This window comes from Dipteris shenzhenensis, chromosome 1 (genome assembly GCF_047967505.1).
Source record: "Dipteris shenzhenensis isolate YYH24624 ecotype China chromosome 1, Dip_SZ_1.0, whole genome shotgun sequence".
NCBI lineage: Eukaryota > Viridiplantae > Streptophyta > Polypodiopsida > Gleicheniales > Dipteridaceae > Dipteris > Dipteris shenzhenensis.
In genome coordinates, this window is record NC_141596.1 from 53,457,704 (window position 1) to 53,473,164 (window position 15,461).

The following is a 15,461-nucleotide window of genomic DNA, read 5'->3' on the forward strand; positions in this document are numbered from 1 at the left end:
ATGATAGATATATATCATTCACCTTTTTTTTGGGGATATTTTAGATATGAATGATAGATATACAATTCACCTTTTTTTTGGGGGTATTTTAGATTTTCTGAAGGCCTTATGAATGATTACATATCATTTACCTTGTTTTGAGAGTGGGATGGAAGCTCCCACCACAAGGCTACTGTTACACGGATATCTCAAAAAGAGAGGTGTTCTCCAAATGCTACTTGAATAAGGTGAACCCCTTAGATGTCTCGAATTTACAGAGCTCCATGTCCTGGGCTTTGTTGTGCATTCTCTCAAGCTGCTGTTTGAGTGGGCCTTGCTGTGGTAAGCCTAAAGCCCACCGAGGCCAAAAGCGTCTTTGTAGTGTGGCCTCTTTGCAAAAGCGTGAGAAGATTATCTACGTTCAATGGAGTCCGAAATGGAGAGAGAGAGAGAGAGAGAGAGAGAGAGAGAGTGTGTGTGTTAAACGGGAGGCCCAGAAATTGTGCTCTTCTCCTTGAGGGAGAGGCGACTGTGGAGTAAGGGAGTCGAATTGGGAAACATAAGTGATGAACAGATCAATACATGAGCGGTGAAATGAAGAGAGTGAAGAACGTGGGTTGAGAGAGGAGGGGGAGGCGGGGGAAAGGGAAAGGATGTCTGAGAGAGAGAGAGAGAGGCGAGGGGGGGGGGGAGGGAAGAGGAAGGCCGTGGATGAGAGAGAGAGAGAGAGAGAGACGGGGGGGGGGGGGGACTAGCAAAGGCAAAGGCTAAAGAGGAGAGGGGGAAGGGAAGAGGAAGGCGGTGGATGAGAAAGAGAGAGAGAGAGAGAGAGAGAGAGAGAAAGAGAGGGACTAGCAAAGGGTACTGTAGGAGGGGAGAGCGCGCAGAAGGGTGTGGTGGAGAAGAGGATGGTGGCGAGACACTCCACCATCCCCAGCTGCGAGATGGGTGGGTGTCGTTGAGCCTTCTCCTCTCGCGATAAATACCGCTCGCTCACACCCTCATCCCACCACCCATCTTTTTCCCCCATCATCTTATCTGGATCACCACCTCAAAAGAGCGGTTGTTGCTTCTCGTCTTTTAAGTACACGCATCCTTGATGCTTCGTTGCTGACCGGTTGATTTCATTCAGCTGCTGCTCGGCATTCGTCATCTCTCCTCGCTTGCCTTCCCTGCTTGGGCTCTCGCAGCTGGATGTGAATCCTTGGCTGCTGCTTTGCGGGTTGCAATTGGCAGCCAAAATATCGAGAGAGAGAGAGAGAGAGAGAGAGGGAGAGAGAGAGAGAGAGTCTTGCAGCTGCTCACTGAGTTGTAAGCGAGTATTTCTGAGCTTCGCACCTAACAATGAGGAAGGCCATCTTCGGAGCTGCATTACGCCGCATTGCCCCCCAGCAGGAGGGCGTCAATCCTTCCTCTTTCAGAAATCCTTTCGGTTTGTCGCGTCGTGGGTTCGCTGACGAGGCCAGCCTTAAGAAGACTCCTCTCTTTGATTTTCACGTGGAGCATGGAGGAAAGATGGTGCCCTTTGCAGGTTGGAGCATGCCGCTTCAGTACAAAGACTCCATCATGGAATCTACTCTAAACTGCAGAACGAACGGCAGTCTCTTCGATGTGTCTCACATGTGTGGACTCAGCTTGAAGGGGAAAGATAGCATTCCTTTTCTGGAGAAGCTTGTGGTAGGAGATATCGCTGCGCTCAGCCCTGGGACAGGGACACTCTCTGTATTCACAAACGAGAAGGGTGGCATTATCGATGATACCGTGGTGACAAAAGTGAAGGATGATCACATTTACCTGGTGGTGAATGCTGGGTGTCGAGAGAAAGATCTTGCGCATATGGAGTCCCATTTGAAACCGTTCAAGGCTGCTGGAGGAAACGTCGACTGGCACATTCACGATGAACGTTCACTCCTCGCACTGCAGGCAATACTCTTTTTTTCTCCTTCATTCCAATTATCGTCCAAAACCTGTTTGGATCTGCATAGCACTCAGCATTCCGAATCGTTCAGCTGACTATCTGCGTATTGCTGCCTGTAGGGTCCTCTCTCTGCCTCCGTCCTTCAGCATTTGGTGAAAGAAGACTTGACTAAGGTCTATTTTAGCGACTTTAGGATCCTTGACATCAACGGAGTCCAGTGCTATCTTACAAGAACTGGGTACGCCTTTTTCTTATACTTTCAGGATTTCGTTGCTAGAAATGTTGCAGGTATCTGGTCTTGCAAGTTATGGTGAGTTTTGGGCGCTCTTTCAATTGAGCTTTAGGTAAAGAGGGGTTGTCCCAGTTCATAGCTACAGTTTACCCCCTGTTCAATTAGTATGTTCAAATATTCTAAATGTGTATGATTGGATATATTCTAATCTTACAAAGGTATGCGAATGTTTGTTCAAGCAAGCTATGCTTATCAAATGACGTGTTTTATTTTCTGCTGAGAAGCTGTCCATATGCAGTAGATATCAATTCTCGTTTTTACAATTTCCCTAGGAGATGAGATGTGGCTCTCCTTCATTTAACAAGCTCCACTGTTCGCCTACATTTTATGCCTTTAGTACTATCTAGGGAGTTCGTTGGCTCTGTATTTGTTCTAGCCCAAGTAAAAATGTTGTGTGTGTTGCTTGTGTGTATTCTGTCCTATTTCAACTCACTTGCTGATGACACTAATGACTAATGTTTGTCCTATGTCTGGCCTTTGTGGGTAGTAAGAAGAATTGCGCTCTCTCTCTCTCTCTCTCTGGCCACCCAACTCCCTCCTTCCCAACACAAGTAGGAGATGCGCCCTTAACTTGGAGAGAATGCCACTTTGTTTCTTGATTTATTACATCTTTGTTCTTCTACAACAGATGCCTTCTTTGGCTCTTGGTTTTTCACTTTCTTAGTTTAGTGCTCACCTGTAACCCAGATGTTTTAAACAAGTCTGAAATCCCGAAAATTGCTAATAGTGAAGGAATTTCAGAAGTTTTGAAATCCCAGAAGAACAAGTGATCTCTTGTTTAGTTTATTTAAGATGTTACGTTCTGTAACTGTGTCCCTCTTTAAGTTCCTTATAGTGGTAAATATAGTATCTGCAGATGTGACTGAACCATAATTTTTGCGGATGTGACCGAACCATCATTTTGGTATCTATACAATTCCTACAACGATGGAGATTGTAACTTTGTTATTTGCAACTTGCTGGAAAAACCCCTGTATGAGCTATTGGAGGGCTGGAGAGACTGGAGAACTTATCCTTGCATATCCGTCCATTTGAAACTCTAAATGTCAGCTGTTGAATGGGGCCTTGGACCTACCTACAAGAGTCGTTGAATAAAATTCAAACATTGAATTCGTTTGAAGCATGCAAACTGTATCAAACTCATGCACAATCATGTTTGCCAAAATCCTTGTCAACCTCAAAGAAATAAATCAGGAAACACAGACCCGACAGATGGAACAAAATATCTTTCCTAATTTTGTGGGCAAAGCAATGCAAGGTCAGCAGCCTGGCATATTGACCTAATTCATTCATTTCCACTTGTGGGTGTGGTGAACTGTGAGTCTCCAGTGAGTAGCTTGTCGGAAGGACAAGCTGAGCAAATTGGCTACTCTAAACTGTGAAGAGAGGTGTGTACCTCCCCTTTATCAGGCAGGTTCAGGGTCCAGCTGGCTGCATTGTCCATTCTGGTTGGTAAGCTGGCTGAGGTGAATCCCTTTGTTTTTGTTAGCACTGGCTCTTCTAGAGAGAGTGCTTTAGGATTGAGTTGAGTGGGAGTTTTGTGATTATTGTTAGTTTTTTGGGAATTTTTAAAATTCTTAACCTCTACTTTTAGATGGCTCTTGGCTTTTCAACTTTTAGCTTGTGTGTGACTGTTGGCTTTTCATTAGCTTGTGTGTGCTTTTTACCCCCCTCCAACATGGCTATAAATCAATTCAGGGGCTCCACTCTCCCTCCATGCTTGAGCTCTCCTTAGAACGATTGCCTTGGCTTCCTCCAGCTACAAGTCTTTGAGTCACTTCAAGTTTTCCGATCGCTTGTCTAGGTCTCGTGTGTTCGTTTGTGAGTAAGGCGCTAAAGCTGGTTCGCATGTTAACTGCTGCCGAAGCTGTTGCCTGAAAAAAAAATTGCTATCCAAAAAGCTGTTTGCCAAAAAAGCAAGTCTGCCTTTAAAAAAAAATCCGTTTTCTTGTTGAAAGGGCTTCATGCCAACCAAACGGGCTTTGTGCCAGCCAAATGGGCTTGCCGATGAAGAGATTGTCGTCTACTCGATCTGTTTATAAAAAACTACAGCCCAAAAAACTCCATAAAGTTGACATCAAAACTTTGCAGGTATCATTCGTAAAACCTTCAAGGAAAAATAATGTTGATTTATCGTTCATTTTTTTAAAATTTAAAGACAGTGGCTTTGTAGTTAGTGTGAGAGCATGCAAATAACTATAGAACCTTGGAAAATCCTTATGGATCTTGCGAGTCCTCAAAGAGTTTCTTTTTTATTATTTCTAACTAAACAATCGACAAGAAATATTATACAATGGACAGTGTTTAAAGACACGTAAAACCCACAAGTTGGAGCCAAGTGCTTTCGTGCATACATGCACCCTTGTTTTTGTTGGTGTTTCTTTTTGATTTGTTTTGAATTCCTTGATGATTCTTAAAAATAAATAAAGAATCTAACAAAGTAAACTCTCTCTCTCTCTCTCTCTCTCTCTCACTCACACGCACACACGCACGCATGCTCAACCATGAAGTTCACGCACACCCACACTTGCATGCACGCATTTCTTCTATTCTTCTTCTTCTTCTTTTTCCTTCTTTTTATTTTTGTATTTTTTGTTTCTCGGGTTGGGGACTTATAGCCTACTAAGCATTGGGTGTACCCAAGAGATTCTAGACTCTTTGAGACCTAGATGGCAGCTTATGCTTGGGTATTGATGAGAAGATAAGCGTTCATTTTCTTACTCGTTGCTTTGTTCTTGTCTCCTATAAATCCCCTTTTGTCTCTTTGTCTCTTTTCTCTCTCCCTCTCTCTCTCTCATTGTTGTTTTGTGGTTTTACAAAAATCTTATTTGTAAAGCTGGATATATTCTGGTCTTGTGAAGGTATATATCTGTTTGAACCTGTCCATTATTTGACACCATCAGTTAATGTGGTTAATGAATAATGCGTACAGATATCCTCGTGGCTGCTCCACAAAGGTCCCTTCCCTGCTAAAAAGCTCTTTAGAAAGCTTGAAAATTAATCTAGCTGTCTCTGGAATAAAGCTCTTGATGAGCTCCTCTCAAGGTAGAATCTTCAGTGATCCTTGTGGCTGCTCCACGTAGATCCCTTCCACCAAGAAGCCCTGAAAACGAATTCAGTTGTCTTCGGAACAAAGCTAATGATGAGCTCCACTCTTCTCAAGATTGCGCCTTGAGTGATCCTAACATAGTTGCACACTGAAACGGAAACGGGGGAAACGGAAATGGTAGAAATGCTGAAAAGAGAGTTTTTGCGCCGAGCCGAAACGGCGAAACAAGAAACGGCAATATCGTATGATTTATGTGTAAAAATAACTTTATGAGGAGAAGGGAGAGGGAGAGTATCAGGAGTAGGAAGATGGACTCAAGGAGGAGAATGGAGAGGAGGAGGAGGAGGTGGAGGAGGAGGAGAGGGTATCAGACGAGAGAGAGTATGGGGAGAAAGAGGAAAGAGAGCAAGAGAATGAGGAGAGGAGCAAGAGAGGCTAGGGTAGGAGAGTGGAGAGGATAGGAGAATGGAGAGGCTAGAGTAGGAGAGTGGAGAAGCTAGAGTAGGAGAGTGGAGAGGCTAGAGTAGGAGGATGGAGAGGGTAGGGGAGTGGAGAGGCCAGAGTAGGAGAGTGGAGAAGGTAGACGAGAATGGAGAAGCTGGAGGGTGTTTTAGAAAAAGCCAAAAAATATTACTAAAAGAAGAAGAAGAAGAAAGAAGGCTACCAGAAAACATCTTTTCGCTGTTTCAGAAACGACTGGCGTTTCCGTTTCCATTTCGGCCGCAAGAAACGGCATTTTGTGAAAGAGTGGTGATCCCTGTGGGTGCTCCACATAGATCCCTGAGATGAGGATTAGATCCCATGTAAGCACTGGATATGGAGGGGATAAGGGGCTGGAGAGATGCACAGAGGGTGCTGCTGCTGGATGAGGCTGAGGACCAAGTGGCAGAGCCTAGAACTGCTGCTGCTGAGGGGTGAAGGGCTGGAGTGGACAATCGGCTAGGACATCTACAAGAATGAGGGCTTGGAGAGCGTTTAATACGCTGAAAGTTATCCCTGGTGCACAGCACCAGCAGCAAGAAATGGGCTGCCAGTAGAAGACTGCAGTTCACGTGGGGGCTGCAACAAATAGCAGACTGACAGCAGCATACAGGGGGGGGGATGGGGCCATTTATAGGCCTGGCTCCAGGGTGGCAGGACAGCAAACCAGTCGGCTCTCTGCAACAGATGTACAGCAGGTCAAGTCGGACCACTAGGAGCAGATGCAGGTGGGCAGAAGACCCTCCAGGTCAGCAGAAGTCGCTTTGATTCTTGTTACTTTTGCGATAGCATCATGTCAGGATCACGTGACACCATTTATATGCTGTAGTATCACCCGATTGCGTTTTCTTGGAGTGTAGAAGACTTTTTGGTCCTGTAGTCCTTGATGATTTGCTACAAACTACCAATTTGCCTGCGTTTTTGGTTTAACTGTAGCTGGCGTTATGTTTTCTGGGCTTCGCTTTGTCTGAATGTGAGTACTGCATGCTTTCAGTGGTAGTAAAGAAGATGCTCCAATCCCACTCAATGGCGCACGTTGCCTCCTGTCTTATTGTCACAGTTGCATCCAAGTATCTTCTTTATGTATTAATCTTTTGGGAGTCCACCCATTTGAATATTCTGCTCGTTGGATCCTATAGGGTGGGAAGGAGGCAGTGGGGTAGGAGAAGAGGGGCAGGGGTGTGTGGTGGGTGTTGATGACAGTTAAAGAGGGAGAGGGAGAGGGAGAGAGCTGGGAACGGATAGATAGATAGATAGATAGATAGATAGGTAGAGAGAGAGAGAGAGAGAGAGAGAGAGAGAGAGAGAGAGAGGACTTGGAGGACAGACAAAGAAGGAGAGGGAGAGGGCTAGGAACGGATAGATAGATAGATGAACAGGTGTGTGGTGGGTGTTGAGGGCAGATAAAGAGGGAGAGGGAGAGGGAGAGGGCTGGGAACGGATAGATAGATAGATGGCTAGAGGGAGAGGGAGAGGGCTGGGAACGGATAGATAGATAGATGAATAGATAGAGATAGAGAGAGAGAAAGAGAGAGAGAGAGAGAGAGATGATTTGGAGGCAAGTTTTTTTTTTGACATTATGCTAGGCTGTATCCCTGGAAAGTGGACGTATCCCTGGAATGTGGGTGTGAGCCTTAAAAGAGTCTTCAGACTGGGGTGATACCCAAACCCTTCTAGTCTAGAGAGACCACAACATGTTTTATTTCCATATGGATGATATACTTAGGTATTTAGTTTGAAAAGTTAAATTGTCCATGATGTGGCTTGACATAGTTTATAGCTAGATGAGCTCAACTAGAGATGAAGCTGCTCGACTTGTCAGCATAACTCTCAAAGTATGTTATTCATGTGCACACACTGTTGCCAAAACATGTTGCTGTAAATATATTAGTTCTTTCTTTTCCCATGTCGGTCAACTTTTTACAGGGAAATCAAAGTGCCCAATTGGTTGTTATACTGGATTTATCAGTTATTAGGGTTTCCATTAATTGTAACTACACTGATGATGGAGTATTCTATGCACAGCCAAACGTATAAAATCTACATGTCTGTAGGTTGTGTGCTTATGATTTTCCAGGCCTTTAAATGAGCTATCTTGTGAACTTTAGAGGGCCATGATATACCGTAGTCAATGAAGCAATTTGTCTGGAAACACTAGTTTCTTGGTTTCTGAATGATTCAGACCTAATCATAATGTTCCAGGTATACAGGTGAAGACGGCTTTGAAATTTCTGTTCCTTTAGAGAATGCACTTGATCTTGCAAAGGCAATTTTGGAGAAAGGAGAGGGGAAGATCAGGCTTACTGGTCTTGGAGCAAGAGACAGTCTAAGATTAGAAGCTGGACTGTGCTTATACGGGAATGACTTGGAACAGCACATCACACCTATTGAGGCTGGCCTTGCCTGGACAATCAGCAAGAGGAGGCGTGCTGAAGGAGGTTTCCTTGGAGCTGATGTAATTTTGAAACAAGTACAAGATGGTCCCTCAAAGCGCAGAGTTGGCCTTATAGCCTCTGGTGCTCCTCCACGTGGTCACAGTGAGGTACTTGACACTACAGGAAAAGCCATTGGTGAAGTTACAAGTGGTGGGTTCAGTCCTTGCCTGAAAAAGAATATAGCAATGGGCTATGTAAGCTCAGGTAATCACAAGAATGGAACACAAGTCAAAGTTTCAGTGAGAGGTAAGGTGAATGATGCTGTTGTCACAAAAATGCCTTTTGTTCCAAGCAAGTACTACAAGCCAGCACAATCAGGATGAGTGTCAGCTATGGATACTGTTTACTTAAGCATGCGTGAGGTCATCTGTGTCTCTGTACCTTTACCAGGGTGACCAAGTTTGCACTAGTAAGTAGTGATCTAAACCAGAGACATCTCGTGAAGCAACCCCTTTTGGGCAGCTCCCAAAAATGATTTTGCTTATGTAAAAGGAAAAGCTACTGCCTCCTGCCCCAAAAATGTTTAAGGCAATTTATTATTAAAGTTCTAATTATCCTCAAGCAATTGCATATTACGTACGAGTGCTGTGTAATGTGAATGTTTAAAGGTAAGTTTTTATCTTTTTGCGCATGCATTCACATTTTTACACAGCGAGGCTTTAAACATGTAATGTAGTTGTTCTTCAAAGTGGTAAGCAATGGAGAGAGAGATTGCTACGATATGATACTATTAAGGTCCGACGCTGTATGGATAGCTCGCAGCTACGTGCCATGTCTAAGAGTTCTCTCTTGTATTCCGTAAATGTATAATATCACTTTCTTTTTTGGCTGCTCAGAGTCATATCTTGGTGTTTAGGCTTGCATATTATGTTGGGTTGGTACTGACGACATGCGAAGAATGCACGACGCTCAATCGTTATTTTACCCTAGATAGTTCCCGTGTCTTTACTTCTAGGGCCTCCCTGAAGTTTCTCATCTTGTATATGGGCCTTTCAATGAGAAAATATCGTCCCCAAGGTAGCCGTGTCTGTCGGGATCCATTTTTTTACCAAGGACGTCTTGAAGCCTATTTCCCGAACTGCATGTTTTTCTACCCGGCAAAATCTTGTATCCATTTGCCACTTGGATCAACTGGCGTAGTGCTTGTGTCCAAGGGCGAGAAATCTTGTGTGTAAAGAAAATGGTAGATGGCATGCAATTTATTTTGTAGTGCTCGTCTTTCATCTAGGTTGCCTCAAAATGGGTGTAGCTACAGCTCGATTTTTCAAGGGAGAGAGAGAGGGGAGCAAGTTCGTCTTTACAACAAGTTTACAACAAGTTCAGTATGTTTTTTGGTCACTTCACAACTTTATAAATGAAGCATTTTCTTTTATTCTGTCCTATCAACCATTGTATATGTTTGGTGACACTTAGTAGTTTGGGAGAGTGATATAATGTGTCGTATCAGTCATTGTATATGTTTGGTGATACTTGTATTTTGGGAGAGTGATAGAATGTGCTTGATGCCTTCTCATGTGACTTGCAAGATGCTTTTGTCCTTTCCGAGGAGGACCACCTCCCTCAGTAAAGGGGGTTTTCATTATTTGGCAATTCTTATGTGTCCATTAATCTACCTCATCATTGAGTAGTTCGGCAAATATCAAGGAGCTAGCTTTAGTGGAGTCTTGCTTATATGGGCTTCCCACTTAGAAATATAACCTCTAGATATAGAGCCAAATGGCATTTTAACACCATGCAATGTTCTTGTCTTTGGCACCTACAATTGCCATTGTATTCATAGTTCTTTTCAAGATTCTTTGGAATTTTGCATCAAACAATTATGGTCTAACTTGTAAGTAGTTAGTATAACTCTCAACAATGGTCATCATTTGGGTTACTTGTCGATTCTTTTATGCCATAAGGATCCCTCGTCATGTGGATGCTTGGAATTCTATAGAACCCCCTTTATAAAGGGTGCCCCATTAAAAATATACCCTTTGAGTATATCATATGTATATGTATGTTCTTTGTTGGTCGTTAATCTTTGTTGGTCGTTAATCACCAATAGCCTAGTCTTACTTTTAATTGCCTTTGTATTGCTAAAGAGTTGCTTTTCTATCATAAAGCTTTCATTGCTTACTCTCTCCATTTTGAGATTGATGAGAAAAATTCTAGCTACTACCACTATAAGACACTCACTGGGACACCAACATAGACTTGACACCAACATAGACCTTATATGCCAACCTTCACCTACAATTGTAAGAAGATCAGAGTTGTAGACATTACCAACCTAGTGTCTCTCCCTCGACGGGTTCCAAGTTGCGGCCTCTGGCTGAATCCGTCGGTCGATGCGTGTCGTGTAAGAGAAGAAAGGCACTTCCTCCACTTTGTCTGACTCTCCTACCCTCGCCAGTTAGAACCACTCTCGCGGGTCCCATTGCAAGTAGAGGCCGGCCCTCCCAGAGCTAGATGCACCACACTTCTCCCTCCCCACACGAGAGTATTGTGTCTGAGTCAATGTGCCAGGCCTTGCCTAGCAAGCCTTGCCTAGACAGCCTACATAGCTTATACACTGTTCTAAATAGTATAAACTATGGCTTATAGCACCACTTATAGTGGACTGTCTAGAGCATATGGTGTGCTATATAGCACATATAATATGCTACATGCAATATGCTATATGCACAATGTACTACATAGCACATTGAGTGAGCCATGTAGCATATTCAATGTGCTAAAGCACATACCATGTGCAATATAGCATATATAGTTTGCTACATGGTACATAGTGTTACATACCTATATGATCAACTTATTACATAGCACAAGTAGTGTTGTATAGCAGTGTGCTACACATCATATACCATGTGCAATATAGCATATATAGTTTGTTACATGGTACATGTAGCATGTTACATAGCTGCTCAATGTACTACATAGCACAAGTAGTCTGTTGTATAGTAGTGTGCTATATAGAATATATAGTGTGCCACATTTATTGCATTCATACACTGTGCTATATAACATATTCAATATGTACATAAAGTGGGCTATATAGCATACATACTATGCCCCAATTATTGTGCTTATGTAGTGTGCTATATAGCATATTTCTTGTCCAATATAGAACATACAATGTGATACATTCAATGTGCTATATGTAGAATGTGCTACATGCAATGTGCTATATGGATAATGTACTACATTCAAGGAGCTATATGCATAATGTACTATTGATGTTCTACATGTAATGTGCTATATACACAATGTACTACATATACATAGAGTGAGCTATATAGCATATACAATGTACTACATACACATACAATGTATTATACAACACATGCAATGTGTTATACATCACATACAACGTGTTATACAACATATACAAGTTGTTACATGGTACATGTACCATGTGCAAGTTCCTACATCATACATGCATCATGTTACATAGTACATACAATAGCTATATAGCACACACATGAAATTTGGATAGCATGAATATAGGATTACAATGTGGTGCATTTCACACACCATCTGCCATATAGCAAATAATCAATGTCATATGTATATAGCATAAATACTTATCTATGATCATGTGTTATGTGTGCAATATACATGTTGTATTTAACTTACTACAAAAACTGACCTACATCTTGCTTGACGTGTTTCTTGCTAGGACAGTCTTGTGCCTTTCTCTGTTGGTTGTTTGTAGCTTTGTTTGCTTGCTAGTCACATTGACCATCTATTGTGCTCGGCTATGTGAGTGTTACAATCATCTTAAATTTTTTAATATTTTTTTAAAATTTATTGAAAGAACAATCATCTTTTTGGCTATGCATTGTTGTTGCCTTTATTATGTGAGTCGTAAGTTGCTATGCTATTTATAAGACTTGAATGATGCTCGTCCTCGTCTGAGAGTTAAATGTAGTGTTGTGCTTGTGTGTAGAAGTCATTGTTTGAGAAGATTAATTATATTCATTTCCTTCCCTCTATTGCCGACTCCAACCTCTACATTCTTCAGGATTCTCCTACCTGGGTCCTGTTGGCTCTTTATGTTGATGACATTCTTTTATTTGCTGATAATCCATTTGCTATGGCTCACATCAAAGATCAGCTTTGTTCTCATTTTGACATGGTCGACCTTGGAGAAGTAGGCTACTGTTTGGGAATTGGGCCTTCATTTAGGGTACTCAGAGAAGCATAGAAGGAGGCATATTTGCTGTAGACAAAGACCTCAGAAGAAGTCTTCATCCTAGGCTAACATTAAAAGCAGCAAGGATGGATCAAAGAGGGAGCTTGGCCCCCACCATTGGGTGCATTCCAGACCATAGTCACATGAAAACACATTCATCTCAATGAAACCTTTGTTTTGGCCCAAATCAAAATATACATTAACTTGATGTAATCTATCAGAACAATCTCTTTGAAGAGTCATCAAGTGTATATGCAAAATCTGTGAAATTCTCTTGCATGTAGTGGATGAGATATGTGAAGTCATCCTTGGCTCACATATATGTGCCTAGGACATCTAAAGTCCTATCAGACACAAAAAATAGCTCTTCCTTGCGACCTGCAAATGCAGTTTGCGAGATTAAATCAGTGAATCCATGGCAAATAACGATTGATGGAGTGAGTAAATTTTGAGGGTGGGAGTTTCTATGGATCTTTAAAAGTGTCGTGGGCAGCATACTACCACTATGCAATGCACATAGATTAGGGGGCTACCCAAGAATAGAGAGCAAAAGGAGTCATGGACTAGACCATAGGATGCAGAGGCTGACCATGCACAACAAAGCATCATTGATTTGTATGCATTTGAGTCAACTCCAAGGCATTGCAAGGTGGAGGAGGAGCTAGCTAATATGCAAGCAATCTAGATCAATAGAGAGAGCTGACATGGGCCTGCCAAGAGAGAGAGAGACACAAAGATCACATGTGACATGGAGAGTGACTAGGGTACACTGTATTAACATCCAGCCTATCACAATCTAGATCAATAGAGAGAGACAAAATGGGGCCGCCACACACAGAGATCACCTTTGACATGGAGACCAACCAGAGCACAATCTATTGACATCCAGCCTATCACAACTTTCCTCAAGGGAGATCGCCCAAGACGATGGGCCACTTTGAATATAGCCCTATGGGTTCAAAGACCGAGGAGACCATGACCCCATCCCCCACCATAGTGCGAGACAACCCTACAGACGCAGATACGAGATATTTTCACTACTCACAGATGAGCCACCATAGCAGCGAGCTTCAGTTTTCGAGTCCCAGCTCTCATCCTACTTCAGTTTAATTTATATTGGATTTTTGTTTGAGCTATTCATCTCTTCGGCTTAGCATAGGACTCATCAAGGGTCCTTGTGTGCCCTTTGCTCTAGCCCATTGAGGCTTGTATGAGTTTTCCCCTTTTTTAGTGTACTTTGTACTTTGTCCCATAGAGCCCCCGCAGGTGTTAATGCATCTCTCTCTCTCTCTCTCTCTCTCTCTCTCTCTCTCTCTCACTTTCACAAAGAACCTCGGACAGAATCTTACAAAACACTCAAAACCTTATAACATAGTTAACTATGTTCTATTGAACATGATGATGAATATATACATCTCTACCCCTTATAGTTAGGGTTAGGGTTTCCCCTATGACCTATCTGTATGGTGCAATTTACACAATCCTCAATGGTTCACAAAGGTAGCTTGGCAAAGTGGGGACGTGGGTCACAAAGGTTTACTAGTGTAGCAGCAAATGCAAAAAAAAGGGCTACAATAAGAGAGAGAGCTATGAGTTTGCAAGAATATTGGGCACTCATGGAATATAAGACAAGAGATAAAAAAGGCACTCCCATGAAATCATGAAAATATCCGAGCAACTCAGTGTGATAACTATAAATGAGCGCAAAAAGATGCGCAAGGGCTACACAGAGCAAAAATATTGATAGACAATGCACTAAACATGATGGATGTCTTGAGAAATATTGAGGGAGAAAAAAAGTGGTGGTTGACAGAGGTACGCATGCACACGGAATAGTGTGAGGTGTAGACAATAGTCGTAGTGGACACATGAGGAGGTTGACATGTGGGTGGGACCTGATGTGTTAATGTAGGAGGAGCCGTAATGTGACACATGGCATGCATTGCCACAAGGTTAATACTTCCCTCATTGATACCACTAAAGACCACATATGGCTTGAGGAGGGGTGTCGAAACTTATGGTGTGGTAGTATGTGATAGTCTAGAGAGATATCCCACATACAAAAGTGGGTCGTTGAGGAGGAAGCCATATAATGGCTCAAGAGGAGAGAAGGAACATATCCCTAGACCCATTTGGAGGTTTATCCTCTCTTGTGGAGTAACTAGGCGGTGGGATCGAGACCTAACATGTAGCCATTGACATGCGTCATTTGTTAGCATTACATACATTACAGTAGGCTAATGTCTTTTGTCCCCTCATCACTATTTGTGTCATGTGAGCTTTGCATTAACTTTAACATGCTTCCATTGCATGTTTGTACATAGTATACGAGCTTATGGTTCAGCCTGATAGGTGAGAGTGACTGAGAAAAGGTCTTGTGTCAACCCTAAGGGTGAAAGGCGTGGGTGTTGTTTTCTATATTATCTCTTAGATTCACTAATAGGGTGTGTGTCAGCAACAACAGATCCTACCTCTTCTAACTTTGTGTTGATTCCCTGTGTAGATTCTCTAGTTTTTGTGGATCACATATCTCTTGCAAATGTGTTATATTTCAAAACTTGTGAGTTTTAATATTGCTTGGATTGTGTGTCCTAGGAATGCATTTCCCTTTCCTTCTTATTTCAATTTTGAGATTTTCCTTGAGATGTGTGTTTTTCTAGTGTTACTAAGTGTTTTCTCAAGCTTACGAAAAGGTTGTTGAGTGAGTTTCAAGGTGCTCTCTCTAATAAACATTGCTCTCACGAAGGCTTAGTTGAAATCTCACAAGATCTTGTAGAGGCAGGCAACTATTAGAAGGTGCACAAGATAAGTTTGGAAGATGGATAAGATTGGAAGATTGCTTCAGAGAATCTTGACAGAACCTATGGGATCTCAAATATGTCATGCAAATCTACAAGATGATGAAGACTTCAAGTCATGTGAATGGTAGAACAAACAATAGAGTAATCCTTTCCCTGCTACTTCAATTTTGACTTTTTCCTTGTGAGAAATTCTTGAGGTGTGTGTTTGCCTAAGGCTATTGAGTGTTTTCTCAAACGTACTAAAAGGTTAAGTGATTTTCAATGTGCTCTCTTTAGTGAAGGTTGATCATGAAGTCTCAGTTGCAATCTCACAAGAGCTTGTAGAGGCAT

General features: G+C 42.4%; 1 protein-coding gene across 1 annotated transcript; it reads left to right on the plus strand.

The window, feature by feature from the left end:
• The first annotated feature begins 779 nt into the window (after positions 1–779).
• On the plus strand, positions 780–8,714 carry LOC147906031 (Glycine cleavage T-protein family). The gene is made up of 3 exons (XM_087376099.1): positions 780–1,902; positions 2,017–2,135; positions 7,921–8,714. Exons 1-3 carry the CDS (start codon positions 1,324–1,326, stop codon positions 8,474–8,476), a joined length of 1,254 nt encoding a protein of 417 aa, XP_087232225.1. The 5' UTR covers positions 780–1,323; the 3' UTR covers positions 8,477–8,714.
• Positions 8,715–15,461: the final 6,747 nt, after the last annotated feature.